The sequence below is a fragment of the Dama dama genome, chromosome 14 (assembly GCF_033118175.1).
Source record: "Dama dama isolate Ldn47 chromosome 14, ASM3311817v1, whole genome shotgun sequence".
In the NCBI taxonomy this organism is placed as follows: Eukaryota; Metazoa; Chordata; class Mammalia; order Artiodactyla; family Cervidae; genus Dama; species Dama dama.
Genome location: NC_083694.1, coordinates 48,158,778 through 48,182,179, shown reverse-complemented (window position 1 = coordinate 48,182,179; position 23,402 = coordinate 48,158,778). Strand labels below are relative to the sequence as shown.

General features: G+C 58.2%; 4 protein-coding genes across 7 annotated transcripts; 3 read left to right on the top strand and 1 right to left on the bottom strand.

The window, feature by feature from the left end:
* Positions 1 to 11: 11 nt before the first annotated feature.
* PUSL1 (pseudouridine synthase like 1) lies at positions 12 to 3,265 on the top strand. 3 transcript variants are annotated; one of them, XM_061160625.1, is made up of 8 exons: positions 12 to 558; positions 823 to 880; positions 956 to 1,143; positions 1,280 to 1,429; positions 1,513 to 1,683; positions 2,315 to 2,369; positions 2,450 to 2,612; positions 2,947 to 3,265. In XM_061160625.1, the coding sequence occupies exons 1-8, from the start codon at positions 494 to 496 to the stop codon at positions 3,006 to 3,008; spliced, it is 912 nt and encodes a 303-aa protein (XP_061016608.1). In that variant the 5' UTR covers positions 12 to 493; the 3' UTR covers positions 3,009 to 3,265. The 3 variants fall into 3 exon arrangements, with proteins under 3 accessions (XP_061016608.1, XP_061016609.1, XP_061016611.1); XM_061160626.1 differs by having other exon boundaries at positions 15 to 558; positions 2,983 to 3,265; XM_061160628.1 differs by having other exon boundaries at positions 19 to 558; positions 2,924 to 3,265.
* On the bottom strand, positions 3,171 to 13,854 carry INTS11 (integrator complex subunit 11). Its single transcript, XM_061160623.1, has 17 exons — positions 13,700 to 13,854; positions 12,735 to 12,832; positions 12,243 to 12,316; positions 11,730 to 11,958; positions 6,717 to 6,815; positions 6,598 to 6,632; positions 6,190 to 6,328; positions 5,685 to 5,749; positions 5,335 to 5,524; positions 5,089 to 5,172; positions 4,622 to 4,711; positions 4,354 to 4,516; positions 4,155 to 4,262; positions 4,003 to 4,064; positions 3,791 to 3,933; positions 3,577 to 3,706; positions 3,171 to 3,487 (listed from the first exon to the last, which is right to left on the bottom strand). Exons 1-17 carry the CDS (start codon positions 13,725 to 13,727, stop codon positions 3,425 to 3,427), a joined length of 1,800 nt encoding a protein of 599 aa, XP_061016606.1. The 5' UTR covers positions 13,728 to 13,854; the 3' UTR covers positions 3,171 to 3,424.
* Positions 13,855 to 13,898: 44 nt separating this feature from the next.
* On the top strand, positions 13,899 to 17,848 carry CPTP (ceramide-1-phosphate transfer protein). 2 transcript variants are annotated; one of them, XM_061160629.1, is made up of 3 exons: positions 13,899 to 14,018; positions 16,029 to 16,162; positions 16,304 to 17,848. In XM_061160629.1, exons 2-3 carry the CDS (start codon positions 16,041 to 16,043, stop codon positions 16,824 to 16,826), a joined length of 645 nt encoding a protein of 214 aa, XP_061016612.1. In that variant the 5' UTR covers positions 13,899 to 14,018; positions 16,029 to 16,040; the 3' UTR covers positions 16,827 to 17,848. The 2 variants fall into 2 exon arrangements, with proteins under 2 accessions (XP_061016612.1, XP_061016613.1); XM_061160630.1 differs by having other exon boundaries at positions 13,979 to 13,999.
* Positions 17,849 to 19,500: 1,652 nt separating this feature from the next.
* TAS1R3 (taste 1 receptor member 3) lies at positions 19,501 to 23,345 on the top strand. Its single transcript, XM_061160618.1, has 5 exons — positions 19,501 to 20,054; positions 20,130 to 20,912; positions 21,075 to 21,278; positions 21,373 to 21,493; positions 21,624 to 23,345. Exons 1-5 carry the CDS (start codon positions 19,641 to 19,643, stop codon positions 22,586 to 22,588), a joined length of 2,487 nt encoding a protein of 828 aa, XP_061016601.1. The 5' UTR covers positions 19,501 to 19,640; the 3' UTR covers positions 22,589 to 23,345.
* Positions 23,346 to 23,402: the final 57 nt, after the last annotated feature.

Here is a 23,402-nt window from a genome sequence, read left to right as displayed (position 1 = left end):
CGCTGTCACCGCCGGGGAGCGTCGCCAAACGCTTCGACGTCCCGCCCCCTTAGTCCCGGCAGCGGGTCGGAAGAGTGGATGGGCCCAGCAGCAGTCTCAGGAGCCGCCTGGCCGCGCGCGCTCCAGCGGTTTGGCCTTAGGCAACCTGGGGGATTGGCAATATGAGCTCATCCGGAGCGCGGCGGGAGGATTGGGGGCCTGCTAGTGGGGTGGGCGCGGGAGCTTGCGGGTCTGCGTGAAGCTGCGGCGGCGTTTTCCCTGGGTGGGCACTTTGCATCCGCTCCCTAAGTCTAGTCCCGCCTCGGCTCCCCCGCCCTGGGCAGCCTTGCTAGGCTGCCTGGGCGGGGCGAGAGCGCAAGCGCAAGCGCCGGAGCGGCCAGGGGGCGTAGACAGACGGGGTGCGCGGGCGCGTAGCCCCACGTGCGGTCCCAATCCACCTGGCTCTCCCCCTCTCACGTTCGGTTACTGAGGCTCCACAGCATCCAGTCTGGCTATGGGCGCGGGCTCGGTGCGGGCGCGCTACCTCGTGTACTTCCAGTACTTGGGAACGGACTTCAAGTACGTCCTCTGGGCCTCCTACCCGTGCCCGCGACCCCCTCGTGGATACCGGCGCCGCGGGGAGCACCCAAGCTCGAGCCGGAAAGCAGCCGTGGACTGGCGCCCGAGGGGATGGCGGAGGCTGAGTTTAGGGTCCTCACCTCCGGCCTCGGGCCCTGGTCTCCCAGGGCTGGAACAGCAGCCTTTGACCACAGAGGGCGGGGCGGGCGGGGCCCCTGGGCGAAGCAGCCTCCGCTCTCTAACTTCCACCTTCCCTACTTGCAGCGGGGTCGCGGCCGTCCGGGGCGTCCAGCGCGCCGTCGGAGTCCAGAACTACCTGGAGGTGAGCTCCGCAGGCCCATGCCCGGGAGGGAGGAGGGATGGGAGCCCGACCCATCTGTATCTTATACAACCCTAGGAGGCCGCAGAGCGGCTGAACTCGGTGGTACCGGTAAAGTTCACTATTTCCAGCCGCACGGATGCTGGGGTCCACGCTTTAAGCAACGCGGCGCACCTGGACATCCAGCGCCGCTCAGACCGGCCACCCTTCTCCCCTGAGGTCCTGACGGAAGCCCTCAACACCCACCTAAAGCACCCTGCGATCAGGTGAGCACCGCTCTCCTGGGATCGTACACTATGGCAGAGGCGGGAGGTGAGGACAGAACTCCTTGGGGTTGATGGGGGAGATGCCAAGGTGTCACATGACTGCGGCAGGGGGTCATTTCTGGTCTCGCTCCCACAGGGTACTACAGGCCTTCCGTGTACCCAGCCACTTCCATGCCCGCCATGCAGCCATATCCAGGACCTACCTGTACCGCCTAGCTACCGGCTGCCCCAGGCCTGACAGGCTGCCTGTATTTGAACGAAACCGGTGCTGGGCGCTTCAGGCAGAGTGAGTGGTTTGAGTGAGCAGGGGGCTTGTTAGGCCTGCCTGGCCAGCCATTTGCTCCTGACCCCTCATTTGGCTCCCTGCAGCTGCTTGGATGTGGCTGCCATGCAGGAAGCCGCCCAGCACCTCCTGGGGACACACGACTTCAGTGCCTTCCAGTCAGCCGGCAGCCCAGCCGCCAGCCCAGTGCGCACCTTGCGCCGGGCCTCTGTGTCTCCCGACCCCACCAGCCCCTTTGTCCTCCCCGAGGAACGCAGGTGAGAAGAGCAGCCCGCACTCTGGTCTGGAGGCTGCTAAGGCTGGATTTAGCTCCAGCACCTTCCCTAGTGCTGCACTTGGTGCTCCCTGGGTACCCACCCATTCAGCTTCTGGGGAGAAGAAGGTGCCTGTCAGCCATGGTGTGGGCCTTTTGGACCCATGAGCCTCGGTCCAGAAGGCAGAACACACTGCCTGCCCTGCCCAGAGCTCACCAACTCGTGGACGAATCCTCGTGGTCAAGGACAAGGTTCCCCTGGGGGAGAAACACCAAGCCGGTGGTTCTCGTCTAGGCTGACAAGGGTTGTTTCTACTGCCCCCCACCCCCACCCCCCCACTGTCCCAGGGCCTCCAGCCATCCAGCCAGATGGCAGCTACTGGATTCCAAAGCCTTCCCAGTTAGGCCCAGCCTCCAGCTCCTGCTGAAGAGCCCAGGGCCGCCTTCCAGTTGCCCCTGAGCCCACACCAGGACCTTAGCCCCGACGGCTCTACAGTCACCTCACGAGCACCAGTCATCTGGCTTTAGCCTCCCTTTCACTGGGCTCAGTAACAGTTAAGCGGGGTGGGGTGGGGGGCGTTTGGACCCCAGGGTGGAAAGCCATAGGTCCCACTGTGAGGCGTCCGTGTCCCCAGGCGGTTGCAGTTCTGGAGCCTGGAGTTTGAGAGCCAGTCCTTTCTGTACAAACAGGTGGGCTCCGTCCTGGGGCCTTCCCTGGGGGTGGGGCCTGGGGCTCGAGCAGCTGCAGCAGTGTTTGCTCTGGGTCACAGGTGCGGAGGATGACTGCTCTACTTGTAGCCGTGGGGCTGGGGGCTTTGATGCCTGCTCAGGTGAAAGCCATTCTGGACAGCCGGGACCCCCTGGGGAAACACCAGAGCCGTGTGGCCCCTGCCCATGGCTTGTTCCTGAAGTCGGTGCTCTACGAAGGCCTTGGTAAGAGGAAGTGGCCTTAGGAGGTCCCTGCGTGTACCCTGAGTGGCTGACCCTGCCCAAGGCTAAGCCTTCACCAGCAGAAGGGTGCTTGGTGGCAGTGCCATACCCCAGGAAAGCCCAAAGGCAGCCTGGAGTGGGTGCCACAGCCCCTCAGCCAAGCCCCGTCCTGACCTGGCCCGAGGGGAGGGACACCGAGAGGATGCAGACGGCAGCACTGGGTGGAGGGACATGAACTCTGGGGCAAAGGCAGGGGCTTGGCAGTTCCATGGAAGGCTCTTGCCCAGCCCCTGCAGAGACCTTCTTGCCCCCAGGATGACCTGGGGTCTGCCCATAGGTCCCACCTCCATGCAGCCTCCTTGCATGCCCTCAGAGACCCAGTACAGAAGTCACAGGTGACCCTCTGCTGCTCTGCTGCTTGACCCTGCCCTGCACCGTGCAGTGACCACAGCAAGCCTGTACCTGCCACAAGTCCCCACCTCCCTGGGTGCCTGCCCAGGTGGGTTGCCACAGAGGAGTGGTGCAGGAGAAAGGCAGAAGAATCAGAAAGGGAGACACCCAGACAGCCTGTGGTGGTTTTTATTGGAGATCAACACCCCAGGAGCCCCCACCCATCTCCTGGGAGGCCAGGAGTAGAAATAAAAGATGAAAAGCCTCCCAGATCCGTTTCTTTGGCCAAAAGCAACTCGAGCAGGTACATGGCCCTGTGTTCTCTACACAGATGAGCAGTGAGATCTACACCCAAGGACACAGGGAAGACAGGGGCATAGACTGTCCTGGAGCGGAAGCCAGGTCCCTCTACTGTCCACCGGGCTTCAGCTGGCCTGGGGCAGGCCCTTCTTGAGCAGAGATGTAAGGTAGCTTCCCAGCTCCTCGTCCTGCAGCCACAGGCAAGAACGGCTGTTGGTCTGTCCCCCTGACCCGCCCGCCCAGGGTGATAAGGAGACCCAACCAGTCCTGCCCTCACCTGGTAGGTCCAGGAGACCAGTAGCACCTTGGTGCCTGGGTCCTCAGAGTGGGCAGCAGCCTGGACTAAGATGGACTCCACGGTCACAGAGCCGTCAGGAAGGTGCTGCACGCAGTGGTCCTTGAGGACACTGCAAGGAGTCCCAGTGAGACCCGGCCTGGAGCCCCCACATGTGCCCTGCACCAATGTCTGGAAGGGCAGCCATGGTGTCTACCTCTTCAGGTGGCTGTACACGCGCATGGCCATCTCCTGCTCCTTGCGCGTGTCGTGCAGGTGCACACGGCAGGTGAAGCGCAGCTGGTGCTCGGCCAGGCCCAACTCCTTGAGGGCCTGCTCTGAGGACACGAGCCGGAAGTTCTGTGGGGCAAGAGTGGGTCAGAGCTGGCAGGGACAGCCCCCCAGCCCCACAGTGATTGCAGCACTCACGCTATCCTTCATGATCAGGGTGCCGTGCAAGAGCCGAGGCTTCTTGGCATCAGGGAGCAGCCCTGTGAGGACAGGGCACTGGTTGGCACTGTGAATGGGGCCACCTGCCCAGCAGCCGCCCAACCCCCACCCCAGCTGGCCTTGCCGCTCACCCTGTGCCATCTCCCGCTTCAGCAGCCCCAGTGAGATGCCCACAGGGATGCTGGGGCTCGTGGGCAGCGTCACTGTCTCACCATTGGCTGGCATGTAGCAGTTGACCCCTGGCCGGGAGATGGAGAGAGCCTCAGTCCAGGCTGGAGGGCCCCGTCTGCACCAGACCCCCACGCCCCTACCCTTGCCTGGACTGCCTACGGAATTCCTGCTCAATCTTCTGCTTTAGAAATTCCATCTTCTTGGCCTCGCCATGCACCAGCAGCACATTCTCTGGCTCCGCCTGGCCCACCAGCTGCATGATGCCCTTGGCATCCGCGTGGGCACTGAAGGACATGTACTCCACCTGCATCTTGACCTCCAGCTGCAACGTCGCAGCATGTGGGCCATCAGCACAGGTGGTGGTTCCGAGGGCCTCCACCCACCCAAGTGGGATCCACAGGGCTGGTGGAGAGAGGTGAGGACTCACCACCTGCCGCCCCTCCATCTCCAGCTTGCGCTGCCCACTGAGGATCTTGTGACCCACGGTGCCCTGGACGCAGTAGCCAGGCATGATGACCTGTGGGAGGGAGGGATAGATGAGTGGCTCCCCTGCACCTCCTGCCTCAGGGCTTCCTCTTGGGATATTCCCCCCACCCACCCTTCTGCCCACCTGAACCTGAACCCTTGAAGAAGGGCCCTCCCCTTCCAGGCCCACTGCAGACCCTAGAGAAGCAGGCTCAGTGGTCTCAGCACAAGCCCACCCAGGCCTGACCCCCATGACAGCCCTCAGGAAACCAGGGGCTTTCCTGCCTGGTGCAGATGATCCAAGACACAGAGTCAGCCTGGGTCAGACCTCAGGCACCAGGATGCCAAGCCTGTCCCTAATGACAGCAAGCCCCCAGCCAGGGCAGCCCCTGCACCCAAGGAGCCAGCCCTGGGGCCCAGACCCCTCACCATGTTCTTCTCGTTCCCTGCCCACTTCCGGAAGATCTGTAGTGACTGGCCAGCATGCAGCATCCCTGGGGTGGCAAACACGACCTGCGGGGCAAGTGCGGGGACAGTCAGGGCAGCAGATGCCCCTCCCGCCCTCAGAGCCTTCTGCCCTCCCATCTTCCTAACACAGAGGCACGCCGCGCCCTGCAAGCGAGCCCGAGCCTGGTGGAACTCCTGCCCTCCCCCACCAGCTGCACCGGGGCACACCATGGGTCCTGGGCTGTCGGCAAATGCCCGGTCAAAGGCCTTGATGTGCTTGAACTCAAACATGTTCCTCTGCACGAAGGTCTTCCGTATCTTCTGGTTGGTCCAGGGGATGAAGAGCTTGTAGTAGTGATTGGCCTTCTCTGTCAGGCCCGTGGAGAAGTAGATGGGGGCTTTCAGGTCCATGCGCTCCCTAGAGCCAGGACAGGGCATGGTGGGGAGACTGTGGGGCAGGGCCAGCCAGCGGCCCCCATGTGCCCTCAGCCTGGGTCAAGTCCAGTGCCAGGAAGGGCGTTCCCCCACCCACAGCTAGCAACACAGGGCTTAAAGCAACCATCATGGGCTGCACCTACCAGAAGGTCTCGAGCAGGATGCAGAGCTCCTGAGCACGGCCCAGCGCAAACACGGGGATCAGCACCTGTGGGGTGGGGCTGTGAGGCCAGCTTGGGCAGGAACCCCTGGCCATGCTGTCCCCCTCCAACTGTGTCAGGCCCAAACCTGCACACAGGTGCAGGCAGTTACTCCCTGTGGCCACCTTCTCAGAAGACCAGCCCTGCTGGCAGCTCTGGGGACTGGAGGCCCTGTGACAACTGTGTATAGCTCCTGTTCTGTCCCAGCAAAACTGACCAATGGTCAGCGGACACTCTGACCAGCCCTTCATTGGGATCTGAGGTATGAGGGGTGAATAAGCCCTGGCTGAAGGGTCTTCCCAGCGCTGAGCAAACCTTCCTCCCTCTGTGCCCAGAACACACAACATCCCTGCCCTGATCACATGCCAGAAAGCCAAAAGACCTGTGCAGCATGGCCGGGGGACATGTGGCAAGTCCCACCTGGGGCCCCTGCACCCTCACCAGCTACCTTCCCACCGCGCTCCACAGTCTCGTGGACCTTCTTCAGGAAGTCTCGCTCCCGACAGCGCTTGGAGTCACGGATGGTGGTGGCGTAGGTGGACTCTGTGATGAGTAGGTTGGGGCGGCACTTATCAATCCAGGCGGCTCTAGAACACAGGTGGGCATGGCCAGAGGGAGACAGTCCACACGGTAGCTAGGCTGTATATGGCCACGGCCCTCCTGGACCCTCTGGTGGGCAGCCTGCCTTCTCTGCACAGGCCCAGGCCATCGACTGTCATGGCAACACTTGAAGGGAGATAGGAGGACACCCGGGGGACAGTGATACAGACCACTCAGGTACCCGACACACCCCCTGAGGGTCACTATACCCTTACAGGGACTTCCATGAATGAAACAAATGCACAGGCCTACTTACCCCAAATGCCGATCTGGGGTCATGTTGTAGTCCCCCTGGCAAAGAATGTGGTGATGAGGAGGGGCCGCCTCCCGCTCCTCAACCAGGCAGCCCTCCCTGTGCCCCGAGTTTCCACTGACCGTGTACACCACAGACTCTGAGCCCACTTTAATCTGGAACATGGCCGCCCCTAGCACATGGCCTGCATAGTAAGCCTTGATTTCCAGCTCATCGTCCACCTGCAGAGAAGAGGGCTGACCTCAGGTCTGTGGGCTGCACCGGTCGGAGGGCAGGGAGGGGGAGTCTAGGGCAGCAGTGGGCATGAGTCGATGACATCATTCGAGCCTTTCACTATGCCTGTTTTTTTCCATATGCAACATCCAGTTCTGGTCAGAAGCAACTGGACACTGGAAATGGGACAATAGGGACGGAAATAGGAGAAAAAACAGTCTACAGAAGCAGACTCAGGGCACCTGGGGTTTTCAAGCACAGGCTTTAAAAGAATTGTTTTTAACACATTCAGAGAAAGAAAGAATTAAGAATATTAGCAAAAAACTAGAAACTATTAAATACAAGGGAAATCTTAAAACCAGAAACTATAATCCAAATTAAGAATTCAATAGAGCCATACTATAAGGCAATCTACATAGTCAGTGCAATCCCTATCAAAATACTGGGGCTTTCCAGGTGGCTCAGTAGTAAAAAATCTGCCTGCCAATGCAGGAGATGCAAGAGATGCAGGTTTGATCCCTGGGTTGGGAAGATCCCTGGGAGGAGGAAATGGTAACTCACTCCAGTATTCTTGCCTGGAGAATCCCATGGACACAGGAGCCTGGTGGGCTGCAGTCCATGGGACCACACAGAGTCAGATATGACTGAGCAGCTGAGCACACAGCACATCAACATAGCCATTTTTCACAGAACAAGAACAAATTTTTCACAGAAGAAGAACAAATAATTTTAAAATTTGTGTGGAAACACAAAAGACCCTAAAAACCCAAAACAATCTTGACAAAGAACATAGCTGAAGGAATCACTCCCCAATTTTAGACTATACTGAAAAGCTACAGTCATCAAAACTACATGGTAAATGGAGAGAAAAATGGAGAAAAACAGAGCTGGAGTTATCAGGCTCCCTGACTTCAGACTACTACAAAGCTACAGTAATCAAAGCAATCTGGTACTGGCACAAAAACAAATATAGATCAATGGAGCAGGAGAGAAAGTCCAGAAATAAACCCACACACTTATGGTCAATTAATTTATGACAAAGGAGGCAAGACCATACAATGGAGAAGAGAGAGTTTCTTCAAAAAATGGTGCTGTAAACACTGGACAGATACATGTAAAACAATGACATTAAAACATTAACACCACATATAAAAGTAAACTCAAAACAGATTAAAGGACTAAATGTTAAAGAGCAGACACCATAAAACCCTTAAAAGAAAACATGGACAGGATACTCTCCAGCATAAATAGCAGCAGTATCTTTTTGGGTCTGTCTCCTAGAGTAATGGAAATAACAAACAAATGGGACCTAAATTAAACTCAGAAGCTTTTGCATAGCAAAGGAAACCATAAACAAAACAAAAAGACAACCTACAGAATGGAAGAAAATATTTGCTTATGATGAAACTGACAAGGTATTAATCTCCAAAATACACAAACAGCTCACACAGGTCACTTATCAGAAAAACAACTCGGACTTCCCTGGTTATCCAATGGTTAAGAATCTGCCTGCTATTGCAGGGGACATGAGTTCAATCCCTGGTCCAAGAAGATTCCACACACTGCAGGGCAACTAAGCCCATGCACTACAACTCCTGAGCCCATGTGCCACAACTACTGAAGCTCTTGTGCCCGAGAGCCCGTGCTTTGCAACAAGAAGCCACTGCAATGAGAAGCCAACACACTGCAACCAGAAAGCAGTCCCTCGAAGGAAAAAAAAAAAAAAAGAAAGCAGTCCCTGCTCACCACAACTAGCGAAAAGTCTATGCACAGCAACAAAGACCAGTGCAGCCAAAAACAAAAATTATTTTAAAAATTAAAAAAAACCTTCCAAAATCCAAAAATGGGCAGAAGATCTAAACAGACATTTCTCCAAAGAAGACATACAGCTGGCCAACATGCTCATGAAAAGATACTTATCACTGCTAATTAATACAGAATTGCAAATCAAGACTATAATAAAGTACCACTTTACAAAAAAGTCTACAAATAATAAATGCTACAGAGGGTGTGGAGAAAAGTGAACCCTCCTACACTGTTGGTGGGAATGTAAATTGGTGCAGCCACTATGGAGAATGGTATGGAGGTTCCTTCAAAAAGCCAAAAATAAGAGTCGCCATATGATCCAGCAATCCTACTCCTGGGCATACATCCAGAGAAAACAATAATTCGAAAAGATAACATGCACCCAAATGTTTACTGTTTACAATAGCCAGGATATGGAATCAACCTAAACTGCCCCTCGACAGATGAATGGATAAAGATGTGGTATACACAGACACACAGGACTACTACTCATTTAAAAAATGAAATTTTGCCATTTATAGCAACATGGATGGACTTGGAAGGCATTTTGCTAAGTGAGATAAGTCAGATAGACAAATACTGTATTATATCACTTCATATGTGAAATATAAAAAATACAACTAGTGAATGTAACAAAAATGAAACAGATTCACAGACATAGAGAACAAACTACTAGCAGGGAGAGGGAAGAGAGAAAAGGTGAGAAGCACGGGGGATTAAGAGGTACAGGCTCTTATGTGTAAAATAAGCTACAAGGATATGTTGTACAGCACACAGAAGAGCGCCAATATTTTACAATAACTATACATGAAGTACATATATACATGCATATATACATATATATATATACATATATATATATATATATACATATATATATATACACCTCATGAGAAGAGATGACTCATTGGAAAAGACACTGATGCTGGGAGGGATTGGGGGCAGGAGGAGAAGGGAACAACAGAGGATGAGATGGCTGGATGGCATCACCGACTTGACGGAAGTGAATCTGAGTAAACTCCGGGAGCTGGTGATAGACAGGGAGGCCTGGCGTGCTGCGATTCATGGGGTCGCAAAGAGTCAGACGCAACTGAGCTACTGAACTGAACTGATACATGAAGTATAGCCTTTACTGATTTCCGTCCTGAGTATTCATTGGAAGGACTAATGCTGAAGCTGAAACTCCAACATTTTGGCCAACTGATGGGAAGAACTGCCTCATTGGAAAAGACCCTGAAGCTGGGAAAGATTGAAGAAAGCAGAAGGGGATGACAGAGGATGAGATGGTTGGATGGCATCACCGACTCAATGGACATGACTCTGAGCAAGCTCTGGGAGTTGGTGATGGACAGGGAAGCCTGGCATGCTGCAGTCTATGGGGTCCCAAAGAGTTGGACATGACTGAGCGACTGAACTGAACTGACTGATACATGAAGTATAGCTTTTACTAACTGTGAGTCACTATACTGCATATCTGCAACATATAACATTGTGAGTCAATTATATTTCAACTTTAAAAAGAAAATTCAACAGATGAATTTAACAGCACATTATATACAACCAAGAAGATAATTAATGAACTAAAATAAATAGAAAAGGCTATCCAGCATGAAATATAGACATGAGGACAATGGAGGGTCTGGAGGAGAAAGATCTCCATTCAGCCTGGAGGGAGCTGGGGGCAGCTCCAGGGCCTCACACCTGAGCAGGAAGGTAACAGGTCGAGCCAGCATGGCCACCTGCCAGAGTCTGCAGGAAAGGACAGAATCCCACAAGCCACCTGAGAGGATTCTCCTACAAATAGCAGACGGAAGATATGAATCCTGGTAGGACCTGCTGCCCTAGAATTCTGAACCTAAGGGAGAAAGTCTTTTGATGATAAAGGTGAAATAAACCCATCTGCAGACAAAGTTGAGAGCATTCATCACCAGCAGATCCATACTGATGCTCTTCATTGCAAATACAAAGTGAAGAACACGGGAAGGAGCAGGGACACAGCTAGGATAATGGAGATGGTACCTGGCAAATGGTGAGGGCCTTGGGGCCTCATAGGCTGACAAAATTAAAATCCTGCTAGGTGGAAATAAGAGCTGGTGAGTAGGAGAGGGGTAAGTGAATTTAAGATGCTCTGAGACGCTTTCATTGTCTAGGAAAGAGGCAAAAGTTCCAAGTACCTTAGAGCTGAGTTGTCATGGATGTGTTTTGTAATCTCTCCCACAGAAAGAATTACAAAAGAACATATAATTACTTACAAAATAAGAGGATAAATGGAGTTTTAAAAACTCAGTCCGGAAAAAGACAATAAAGGAAATAAAACATAGAACAGGATGGACAAGCTGGAAGTAAATGGAAAAAGATACACCTAAATCCCAAATTATTACATGTGGAGCACACACTTCTCCTATAGGACAGGCCATCAGGTTGCACTAAACCCAAGCCGTGGAAAAGAGTCACATTTAAAATATGATGCAGAGGGACTTCCCTAGTGGTCCAGTGGTTAAGACTCTGCACTTCCACTGCAAGGGGAGTGGGTCTGATCCTTGGTCAACAAACTAAGATCCCACATGCTACACAGTGCGGCCAAAAAAAAATAAAATATGCTGCAGAAAGGGTAAAAGTACTAAGAGCAAGGATTCAAGGTGTGGGAGGGGTGAGCTTTCACCAGAAAGGCAAACTCGAAGATAAAGCATTATTGAGGATATACAGAATGATTCAACTCAACAAAGGGTTCAACCTGAAAAATAAGACAACCCCAAATGTCAGACTCATGAATAACAAGCAAAACCTAGACTCCTTAGAAGAAACAGACAAGTCCATGATCCTTGTGATAAATTTTACATTTGATGTCACTCGCCTGCCTCAAGTCTTACCCCTCCAGCCTGAGTCAGTCCACTGCAACAAGCCCACCCTCTGGTCTCTGACCCGCCCGGCCTGCCCCTGTGTACTCAGATGCCACAGTGGCCCTCTTTGGCCTCTTCCACACTCTCAGGCAGAGCCAGGGAGTGGAAGGGGCCCTGCTCAGTGCTGGATCTGAGCTGCGCCCCACGCTCACCTTCTGCCTCCAAGGGTCCCTGGGATGGCAGCAGAGTGAGTTGGGGGTGGGGGGTGGGGCTGACCTGCACCGTCTGGTGGAGGTGGACGGCCACCACTTTCTTCATGCAGTCCTTGATCATCTGGGACGTGAAGAAGTTGGCCTCGCCCTTCTTATCCACGGCGATCTTGCGGTAGTCTTCCAGCAGGATGGGGCAGATGGCCTGGGTGGGCTGGGTCATGTAGATGGGCCCATCGTAGCCCACCATCTCACTGAAGTAGGGGAGTGCCCCGCAGTGGTCCAGGTGGAAGTGGCTGCAGGCGCAGCACCAGTCAGCTGGATGCCCCCCAACCTCCCACCCAGCAACCCTACCCCCATTCCTCTGCTCACTCAGAGCCCACTGTGTGTCAGACATGGCCCTGAACATGGGAGAGGGAGAGGGCAAAAGGGACTCAGGCCCAAGTATCTAGCGACGCCACCAGCAGGCAGTTACTGTGGATCAGCTTCACACTTCAGAAAGGAAGAAGGGGCTCAGGGCAACATGAATCAGGATGCCACTTGGGTGGGTGGTCGGTCTGGGGGTGGAGAGGGCACCCACCTGATGATCACACAGTCCAGAAAGTCAGTCAGTCGGCCACTGCGGGTGATGTAGGAGAAGTCAGGGAAGCGCCTCTGTGGGGGGAGAAGCGGAAGTGTCAGGATGCAGCCCGCCCAGGGCTCAGGTGACTGAGGGCAGCCAGGGCTGTGGGGGTGGTCCCTGGTCAGGGTGCATTTGAGTCTGACAGCCACACCCCGCAGGCCCACGGAGACCACCAACTGCTCAGAACCCCTGAGCATGTAGGGCAGAGGTCAGGCTGCTGAGCCAATACCTGAGAGCTGAGACCCCACAGCCGTGCCCTGGCTCCAGTACAGTCTGGCCCAGGCAGGTGCTCCACCTGTTGGGTGACAGTGGGGGCTGCCCTCCTACCAGTGCCCACTTGCCCCCCTGTTCCCCGTCTGTAGTCAGAGCCTGAGACTCCGAGGCCCAGGTCCCTCGGTGACGATGCCAAGAAGCAGGCTGGATGCCAGGCTGCCCATCCTTGAGACTCACGTCGTCGCTGAAGCCCATGTGCATCCCACAGTCCAGCATGACGTTCTTGCCCGCAATGGACACCAAAATGCAGCTTCGGCCCACATCCTGGCCAGCCCCTGCATGGGAGGACCAGTCAGAGGCATGGGCATGCCCCCCTCTCTCCCACTGCCCAGCGAGGATTTGGGGTAAAAGAAACAGTAGAAAGACAGGACTGTTCAAGAGTGAGTGGTGAGAAAGGTGCCACAGGGGGAAAGAGGCTGGAAGGAGGACCCTGCAGAGGCCCCTGGGGAGGAACCAGGTGAGAGGAGAGCCTGGGGCTGAAGCGGCCAGAGGGGAACCGGAGCCAACAGGTAGGAGAGGCATAAGGACATCTATGGCGGGGCGGGATGCGTGCTGTGCCCTGGTCGGCCAAGGGCAGGCCACTGCAGCGGGAGGCTGGGTGGGCTATTCTGAGGGTGCACCACAGAAGAGAGCATGTGGAGCTGTGGGGGCAACCCTGCTAGAAGATGCTGCGAATACATGGCCGTGGCAGGTTCCCGAAAAGCCCCCAGCACCTGTGCAGAGACCCTGGCTGTTCCGATTCTGAGTGACCTGCTGTACCTCCTTCGCACTGCTGTACGGTTTGGGCCTTTAAACTATGCACTTGTATCTTTCGCAAAAGGCAAGCTGGGGGGCCGGGGAGGGCGGGGCGGGGGACGACCTTGGTTTTGTTTTTAACGTTGCGCCGGTCAAGCAAAACAAGGGCTGACTGACGTGGGGGGAACGTCCCACGGGTAAACGGTGGCTGCAGGAAAGCGGGGACCGAGACATACGGAACAGGTGGATGGCAGCGAGTGCGCGAACGCAGAGGCAGGAGGAAGGTGCACTAAACAGTGGCGCCCGGTGGGGGGCCGCGCGGCGAGGAAGACACGTCCCGGGGTCCCCGGACCTCCGAGCCCCCCACCAGCCTTTCTCGGGCGCTGCTCGCGCCGCCCAGCACTCACCCAGGGGCGTGACCCTGATTTCGGGCATCCTGCCGGGCAAGCCAAGCCAGCGGGCGGGACCCCAGGGTCCCACGAGACCCCGGCGCCCGAGACCTGGCCCGGCCACGCGCGCCTGATTCGCGGCTACGCACTGCGCAGGTGCAATCCCAACGGCGCCAGCTTCCGGCGCGCCGGACGGAAACGCTGGCCCGCGCAACGGGCTTTCTGATTGGGCGGCCGGCAGCCAGTCCCGGGCGGCTGGGCGGTGGGACTGTGGCCGAGGGCCGGGCTGCCGGCCCCGCGGCTGCTGCGGCGGCACAGGTGAGCAGCGGCGGCGCAGGTGAGTGGAGCGCGACGGGCTCAAGGCGGCGCCAGGGAAACCCAGCCCAACCGAGCTGGGCCTGGGCCTTGCCGAGGGGTCGGAGCGGGACCCCCCAGGCGTGGGAGGAGGCGGCCGAGGACCCGGCTCCAACGCGGGTCCGGACCCCGAGCCCCAGTCCCCTCCCTAGGGACTCAGCTGGAGCAGGACCCGCGCAGGACAGGGGCCATACCCTACCCGAGTCCCGGGTCCCAGCGTGGCGCCACCTGGAGCCCCATTCTCAGGCGAGATTTCCAGGACTTCCCCACTCCCACCCGCTGGGCCTGGGGTGCCCGAGGGCCGCCCTCTTTTCCTGGGGACCTTCAGCTTGCCGTCAGCCTCAGGATGAGCCCTGACCTTGGGGCCATGGGCTGCCCCTGGGGGAGCCTTGGCGATTCCCTGCATCACCTCCCCAGAGCTGGCAGCCTGCCCGACCCCGCTGCACCGCCACTGCCCTTCCTGTTGTTTCCAAGCTCTGAAAGGCTGCTGGCACTTCCCGTTGGCTGCTGGCTCAGGTTCCGGGCAGGAAAGCCAGGCCCACCGGATGGCTGGTGACCAGAAAGGTAGCCCTGAGGGCCTCAGAGGCCATCTGCTTGGTGGACAGAACACTGAGGCCCTGAGAGAGGGGAGGAGTATTCTGGAAGCCTCCCAGTGTCTTCTTCCTAAGGCCAGGCACGGCTGTCCCCCACACCTGAAGACAGGGTGAGCTCACCGCGAGGCACTCCACCTAGTGCCAGGCACGTGACAAAGGCGTAGGGCCTGTAGGGCCTCAGCACCCACTGGGCCCCATCAGAGGCTCCCAGCAACCTGGGTGGTGGGTAGGGCAAGGTGTGCTGGCCCATTTTCCCTAAAGCTGTGGGACAGGATCTTAGGTCAGTGCATGACTTGCCCATGGTATGGAAGGCACCCACATGTGCTCTTTTGGCTGGGCTCTCACCACAGCTCGAATGGCCTCCTCCCATGCAGGCTCTCACAAGACTTCCAGCACTGAGGGCCAGGAACCTCTGTGCCCAAAGGGGTGAGAGCTTGTCCTGGACAATGAGATGAGATACAGCCTAGTCCCCAGGGCCCATCAGAGCCACACCACAGTGCAACCCTGGGCACCCAGGGAGGCAGGGGCTGGAGTGTCCAGGGGCACCTGCTAACCTCGGGCACTTGGGTGTTTGTGGCGTGACTATGGGAATGCCGGCAGAATCTAGAGGAGTTCTGTGGCCTGGGGCACTTCTGGAGTCCCTGGGACCAGGAGAGGGCCTGTGTCCAGCCTTCCTTCTGTGTGGGACATGACATCTCCTTGCCCTCTTCCTACATTCTCACCAGGCTCCAGTTACTGTAGGGATGGAACATCTGGTGTCTGTCCTCTGGCAAACGCTGACCCCCACAGCCTCTGTTCTGGGTTTGGGGATATAGCTTCAAGCATGGAAGGGCATGACCCCCCCCCCGCAACCCCGTTTCAGCCCACAGTCTTGTCTCTCCATGGTTGTCATCCTTTTACTTGCTGTGTTGGACTTCCTGTCTTTGTTAAAAACCACACACACACACACACCCACCACTAGGATGTCACCCCAGTGGGCTGGGCTGTTGGTTGCACTCACAGTGCACCCAGGTGGCTGCCTGGCTCTGCGTGGGGACTCAGCAAATACTTCTCCAGTTAGTAGGAACAGACACACCCTGGAGAGACACAGACTATAAGCAAGTAAGAAAACCCAAGCAGAGATGCTTTCCACAAGTGAGATGTATCAGGTTTGACAAGCCTGAGTTATGGGGGGCCATGCTAAAAGCAAAGGGCCCTGCTGGGCCCAAGCAGAGCAAGGTTGCTTCTGGGGAGGAGGGGCTGACCTGGGGGTGGGAGTCCTCATGGGTTTTCACTGGGGAGCCACGGGATCCCAGCTGTTTCTTTCCAACTGCCTTCACTCCCCCTCCCCAAAATAATGACCCAAAGAGGAGCCTTCTCGCCAGGAGACAACCCACAGCCCAACCCCCTGTGTGTTCCAGCTCCTGTTGAAAATGGATGACTTGGAGTCAGAGTTCAATCTGAAAGTCGTCCTGGTCAGTTTCAAGCAGTGTCTCAATGAGAAGGAGGAGGTGCTGCTGGAATACTACCTCGCTGGCTGGAGGGGGCTGGTCAGGTGCGCGAGGGGCTTCCCCGGCCACACGTCCCACATGTATCCCATTGGCCCAGTGCAGATCGGCCATCCTCACTTGCAGCCCAGGAGGTGGGAGTGGTCCTGCCCACACCCAGGCTGAGAGTGCCTGCTCTCTTCCTGCAGGTTCCTGAATAGTCTGGGCACCATCTTCTCATTCATCTCCAAGGACGTGGTGACAAAGCTGCAGATCATGGACCAGCTGCGAAGCGGCCCCCAACAGGAGCACTACAGCAGCCTGCAGACCATGGTTGCCTACGAAGTGGGCAACCAACTGGTGGACCTGGAGCGGCGCTCACGCCACCCCGACTCAGGCTGCCGGACGGTGCTACGGCTACACCGCGCACTGCGCTGGCTGCAGCTCTTCCTGGAGGGCGTCCGCACAAGCCCTGAGGACGCACGCACTTCTGCACTCTGCACCGACTCCTACAATGCCTCGCTGGCCACCTACCACCCCTGGATCATCCGCCGGGCTGTCACTGTGGCCTTCTGTGCGCTGCCCACACGCAAGGTCTTCCTGGAGTCCATGAACGTTGGGTCCTCCCAACAGGCTGTGGAGATGCTAGACGAGGCCCTGCCCTTTATTGAGCGTGTCTACAACATCTCCCAGAAGCTCTATGCCGAGCACGCCCTACTGGACCTGCCATAGGGGCTGGTGGGACCAGGTTGGGTGGGCTTCCCCTGATCCAGAGGTGGGCAGGGCAGCCAGGACCCATCAGTCCCACCATGGAACTTTCTGGGCTCCCCTGTGAGCTGAGCTTGTCGGGAGCCACTCAGATTGTGCACATGGGCCACAGACGGGCTTCAACAGAGAAGGCAGACATTGGCCATCTGCTCTGCACCCTGCCTCTCCCTTGCCCAGGCATCTCATCTTTATCCTCTACCAAGTTATACTCATGTAGTTAGGCCTCTCCTGGGTGGGTGAAGTGCTGGAGGCAGGGGCAGGCAGGATCAGTGTTCATGGAAAAGCTGCCCCTACTTGGGGGTCAAGTCTATGGGCTGGGGAAGTCACAGGGCCTGGGATGTAGTGTTTGCCCACCTGGGCTGCCTTGAGCCTTCTGTACCGGCTAGCTGACCCCAGGACAGGGAGAAAACCCCTGGGCAAGGGTCAGCTCTCCGGGAATTCTCCCTGCCCCTGGCCTCCTCCTTAGCTAGGGGCACATATGTCCTTGGCTGTGACAGCAGGACCCGAAGCCCCGAAGAAAGGCCTGCTCTACCTCCCCTGCCCTGCATGCACACAGCGGCCTCCTGCAGCCTCAAGTCTGCACAGCACAGCCCTGGATGAGATCCCTGGAGCCCAGGACTCCTCTGCCCAGTGCTTGCTTCTCCCTCCTCAGTGTCTACACATCCAGATGCTGTGTCCCTTCTTCCTGGCCCCATACTGCTCTGTCCCCATGTAGCTCAGGAGACCTAGAATGACACAACATGGGAGGAAACCTGGGCCACTTCGCCTCAGTGATAGGCTGACAGGTGACCACACCCAACCTGGCCATCATCCAGTGATTGGGGGTCTGGTCCCCCCCACATCCTCTTCTCTGTGAGCCCAAGATGTCAGGTGCCGAGGGGACAGTATCCACCAAGAGCAAATGTGTGTAAGTGAGCTTTCAGGGACCCTAGGCTCAGTAATACAGGTGATGGCTTTTCCAAAATAAAGAAATTGCACTTACAGAATGAGGTACTGCGCTCCAGGACAAGGGTGCTGCCAGGCCATCGGCAGTGTCAACCACAGGGGCATGAGGCATGTCCTGGCCACTGTTGGGGTCCTTCCCATCTCTGTGCAAGCTTGGTCCCTCAACCACTGCCAAGGTCTGAATTATCTTCATTGGACAGGTGAAAAGACAGTCACAGAATCATCTGAGTGGCTGAGTTGGAAGCGCAGATCTTAGGTCAGCTACATACCCTGTACAGAGAGGAAAATCTGCCGAGCTGCAGCCAGGCCTGGACAGAAAGAGGACACATGTCAGGCAGGGTCCTCGCAAACGCTGCCTGATGGCCAGAGCTGAATAGCAGTGCCCAGCACAAGCCACCTCCTGGTCTGCTGCTGCACCTGTCCAGCTCTAGCCATATCCGTGGGGGCCAGAGCCTGGAATGTTACTGACAAAGGCCAGAGAGCAAGGGTTGCACGTGTGCCTGTGTGCATACATGCTTGCCGGTGTAGGCACTGTGTGTGTGTGTGGTGTGCATTCTGTGTGTGCCGTGCCTCGTGCGCCCTCCCCAAGGGTGTGTGTTGTGTGTATGTGTGTGTTTGTGGTGAGCGTGCCGTCCATGTGTGCCCTCCCCAAGGCCATAGGTTCAGGCAAAGACCAGGTCCCTAAACCAATTCCATGAACATCTGCCAGGCCCCGCTGCACCCTCAAGGGCATCTCTAGCCTCCCCCAGCTCCCTTGGGTGCCTGTAGCCTGGTGTCAGTGAGGCCCCCAGACCCAGACTCGGGGAGACCAGTCCCCGGGCACCCAGTGGCTAAGCAGGAGCCACCAGCCTGTGGGCCTCAGGTCCATTGCCACACCTGGTGCTGGCACGACTGCTGCAGCCTATTTGGTTACAGCATTTCCTCCCTTGTTTGCATGCCTCCCCACCCAGGCCCAGCTGTGAGCTCTGTCCCTGAAGGAAAGCACCTGCCCTCTGAAGCCTTGGGGCCCCCAAAGCTTCTAGGCCACAGTCCCTCAAGGTGCACTGTTCCCAGGCAGGCTGAGGCCATGACCCCCACCTCGGGACCCTCCCCACACAGTTATGGGTGAGAGCCATGCTGGCCAGCCAGCCACTGTCCTTTTGATTGCAGGGCTGCGCGATACCCGCCTCAGGCTGCCCCTGGGCCTGCAGTCCACCCTGCTCCACCCCGACTATAGACAGTGCCTCCCTGGGCTGGGTGGGGGGTGGTGTGCTGCCCCACTGGCACCTCCATTACTGTCTCACATCAGCTGGAGACTCCAGGCCCCTCTGTCAAGCAGATCCAGGGTGACCCCTCCAGAAAAGCTGGGTACCAGGGGTTTGGACACAGGTAGCAATGTCGCAGGCAGCAACTGCTTAGAGCCTGCCTGCCCAGGTCACCATCACCTAGAGGGCCTGTTGGTGCCATCGGGATAAGAAGCCCAACATGAGCACACCTGAGGGGCCCAGGAGATGGGGGCAACTCCAGGGCCCCAAGGAGGCAGGTGAGCAGGCAAGCGCTTTGCTAAACAAATCCTGTGCCGCTCCCCACCTGACTCCCCATATCTGGGGCCCCATTCAGTCTGCCCACTTGCTACTGGAAGTGCAAGTGCAAGCAGTCTGTCCTGCTGCTGGAAGCTGCCACCTGCCATGCTGGGCCTGACTTTCCTGGGCCTCGTGGCTGCACTGGGTGTCAGGCTGGGGGCCCCATTGTGCCTGTCCCAGCAGCTCAGCCTGCCGGGGGACTATATTCTGGGTGGGCTTTTCCCTCTGGGCTCGGCCGAGGATACTGAGCTGGGTGACAGGATGCAGCCCAATGCCACCATGTGCACCAGGTAGGGAGGCCGGGAGTGAGGGCAGGGGAGGTGGGGCTGGGGGAGGTCGGTCAAGGGGAGAGGCGTCGGCCACCCGCAGCCACTGTGGCCCCAGGTTGTCCGTCCCCGGCCTGCTCTGGGCACTAGCCATGATGATGGCTGTGGAGGAGATCAACAACGCGTCCACCCTGCTCCCTGGGCTGCGTCTGGGCTATGACCTCTTCGACACATGCTCGGAGCCCGTGGTCGCCATGAAGCCCAGCCTGGTGTTCATGGCCAAAGCGGGCAGCCGCAGCATCGGCGCCTACTGTGACTACACGCAGTACCAACCCCGCGTGCTGGCTGTCGTCGGGCCCCACTCATCCGAGGTTGCCCTGGTCACTGGCAAGTTCTTCAGCTTCTTCCTCATGCCCCAGGTGCGTCCCCTCCCCACGTCCCATCCTCCCGCCCACCTCAGGAGCCCCAGTGTCAGGAGCCACCTTCGCCTGCAGGTCAGCTACGGCGCCACCACCGACCGGCTGAGCAACCGCGAGACGTTCCCATCCTTCTTCCGCACGGTGCCCAGCGACCGCGTGCAGGCAACAGCCATGGTAGAGCTGCTGCGGGAGCTACGCTGGAACTGGGTGGCCGCCGTGGGCAGTGACGATGAGTACGGCCGGCAGGGCCTGAGCCTCTTCTCCAGCCTGGCCAACGCCAAGGGCATCTGCATCGCTTATGAGGGCCTGATGCCGCTGCCCCGTGCCGGCGGCCCACGGCTGGGCTCTGTGCAGAGCCTGTTGCACCAGGTGAACCACAGCAGCGTGCAGGTGGTGGTGGTGTTCTCCTCCGCACACACCACCTACAGCCTCTTCAGCTATACCATCCACTACAAGCTCTCACCCAAGGTATGGGTGGCCAGCGAGGCCTGGCTGACCTCAAGCCTGGTTATGATGCTACCGGGCATGGAGCGGGTGGGCACGGTGCTTGGCTTCCTGCATCAGGGTGCTGAGATGCCCGAGTTCCGGTCCTATGTGCAGACCCGCCTGGCCCAGGCCGCCGAGCCTGCCTACTGCGCCTCGCTAGAGGCAGGGCGGCTGGGTCTGGAGGAACACGTGGTGGGACCACGCTGCCCCCAGTGTGACCGTGCCTCCCCGGAGAACGTGACTGATGGGCTGCTTTACCACCAAACCTTTGCCGCCTACGCAGCCGTGTATAGCGTGGCCCACGCGCTTCATAAAGCGCTGCTCTGCAACTCCTCGGGCTGCCCCACACAGGAGCCAGTGCGGCCCTGGCAGGTGAGGTCGCAGAAGCTGTGTCTCTTGGCTCATTCCCCAATCCACTGGCGCCCCTGAGGAGGAGGTGGGGGGCAGGGAGGGGGGGTCTGGCCAGTGGCGACTCCCTGCCCAGCCCTACTATCCCCTGATTCCCCCACCGCCCCCTGATCCCCTCACTGCCAGCTCCTGGAGAACATGTACAACATGAGTTTCCGTGCATACAACCGGACCCTGCAGTTCGACATCAGCGGGAATGTGGACCTGGCTTATGACCTGAAGCTGTGGGTGTGGCGGGACCAGATGCCCACGCTGCGCACCGTGGGCAGCTTCAACGGCAGCCTGGAGCTCCAGTTCTCCAACATGATCTGGCACACCCCGGGAAACCAAGTGAGCACCAGTCCTGTCCGGGGAGTGGGGGCAGCCCCTAGGGCTTGGGCCAGTGCAGCCAGCCATGCAGAGCCTCAGCCCTGCCGCCCGCCAGGAGCCCGTGTCCCAGTGCTCGCGGCAGTGCAGGGAGGGCCAGGTGCGCCGCGTGAAGGGCTTCCACTCCTGCTGCTACGACTGTGTGGACTGCAAGGCAGGCAGCTACCAGCGCCACCCAGGTGAGCCCTCGGGGTCCAGCCCATGCTGAGGCCCAAGTGAGGGCGGGTACCACAGGGTCGGGTCTGGGGCAGAGGCAAGGCCAGGGAAGCCAGTGGCCCCCAGCATACCCTCTCTCCTCCCTTGCCTCAGACGATGCCCTCTGCAGCAAGTGTGACCAGGACCAGTGGTCCCCAGACCGGAGTACCCGGTGCTTCCCCCGCAGGCCCAGGTTCCTGGCGTGGGGGGAGCCGGCAGTGCTTGGGCTGCTCCTGCTGCTGGGCATCGTTCTGGGTCTGGTGCTCCTGGTCCTGGGACTCTTCACCTGGCACCGGGACAGCCCACTAGTTCAGGCCGCAGGGGGGCCCCGAGCCTGCTTTGGCCTGGCCTGCCTGGGCCTGGTCTGCCTCAGTGTCCTCCTGTTCCCTGGCCGGCCCAGCACTGCCAGCTGCGTGGGCCAGCAGCTGCTGCTTCACCTCCCGCTCACCGGCTGCCTGAGCACACTATTCCTGCAGGCAGCCGAGATCTTTGTGGGCTCAGAGCTGCCACCCAGCTGGACAGACTGGCTCCACAGCCGCCTGCGGGGGCCCTGGGCCTGGCTGGTAGTGCTGCTTGCCATGCTGGCAGAGGCGGCGCTCTGTTCCTGGTACCTTGCAGTCTTCCCACCGATGGTGATAACAAACTGGCATGTGCTGCCCACGGAGGCACTAGTGCACTGCCGCGTGAGCTCCTGGATCAGCTTCGGAGTGGTGCATGCCACCAACGCCATGCTGGCCTTCCTCTGCTTCCTGGGCACCTTCCTGGTACAGAGCCGACCTGGCCGCTACAACGGTGCCCGCGGCCTGACCTTCGCCATGCTGGCCTACTTCATCACCTGGGTCTCCTACATCCCGCTCTTTGCCAATGTACACATGGTCTCCCACCCCCCTGTGCAGATGGGCACCATTCTCTTCTGTGTGCTGGGCATCCTGGCCACCTTCCACCTGCCTAAGTGCTACCTGCTGCTGTGGCGGCCAGACCTCAACACCCCCGAGTTCTTCTTGGGAGGGGGTCCCAGTGATGCCAGAGGGCAGGGCAGCAGTGGGGTCAGGGAGGAGACTCAGGGGAGAAACAAGTGACCCTTGAGTAGGTGGCGTCACCCCAGTGAACTCAGACCTCGTTGAGGCACCCCAAAATCAAGTTTCCATGCAGCAACCTGCAGACTGGGCCTTAACTCCACTGAGACTCACAGCCCTAGATTCTGCTCACCTTGACCCCAGAGTGACCTCCAGAGTGCATAAGCGGCCTCAGCCCAATGGGATCTCATCACCTGAGGGCCCAGAGTTAGGCTCTGTCTTGTCCTGGCCGAGCCCTAGCCTACACAGGTGACCCAGCCCCACTGTTCCAGTCAGAGGCCCATAGAGGGTTCTTGGGGCTCCATGAAGCTACACTGAGTGCTCAGGGCAGACCCCAGGGGCCACATGAAGGCAAAGCTGGGTATCACTTGCCTGCTTGGGCCCAGTGGAGGCCCCCACCCAGCATCCTCTCCAAGCATCACAAGAGTGGGATGTTGGGAGGTGGATGGGGCTTTCTCATCCTCTCTGCAAGAGTGTGTACCTGACCTGGACCCCAGCGCAAGGCAGAGGCCTCCTCAGAAGGGAGGGGGCACCCAGCTTACTTTTCTCTCCCTGGCCAGTGAGCCAGCAGAATGGGGGCCAGTCACCTCCAGCACCACAGACAGAGCCCAGGCAGGTGTGGGGAGGGGGTCAGCACTATGGCCAGCACCAGCCACAGGGATCCCTACCCCCTACCCCACCCCTGCCCCAGAGCCAGGAGCCAGCACTGCGGACAGAAGACTGCCTGCCAGGTCGGCTGTGGGCAGGGCCTTGGTGAGCTGGCACCCAGAGGACAGCACCAAGCCAGTCCTGGGTCAGTTCTCAGCTGGACCCTGGG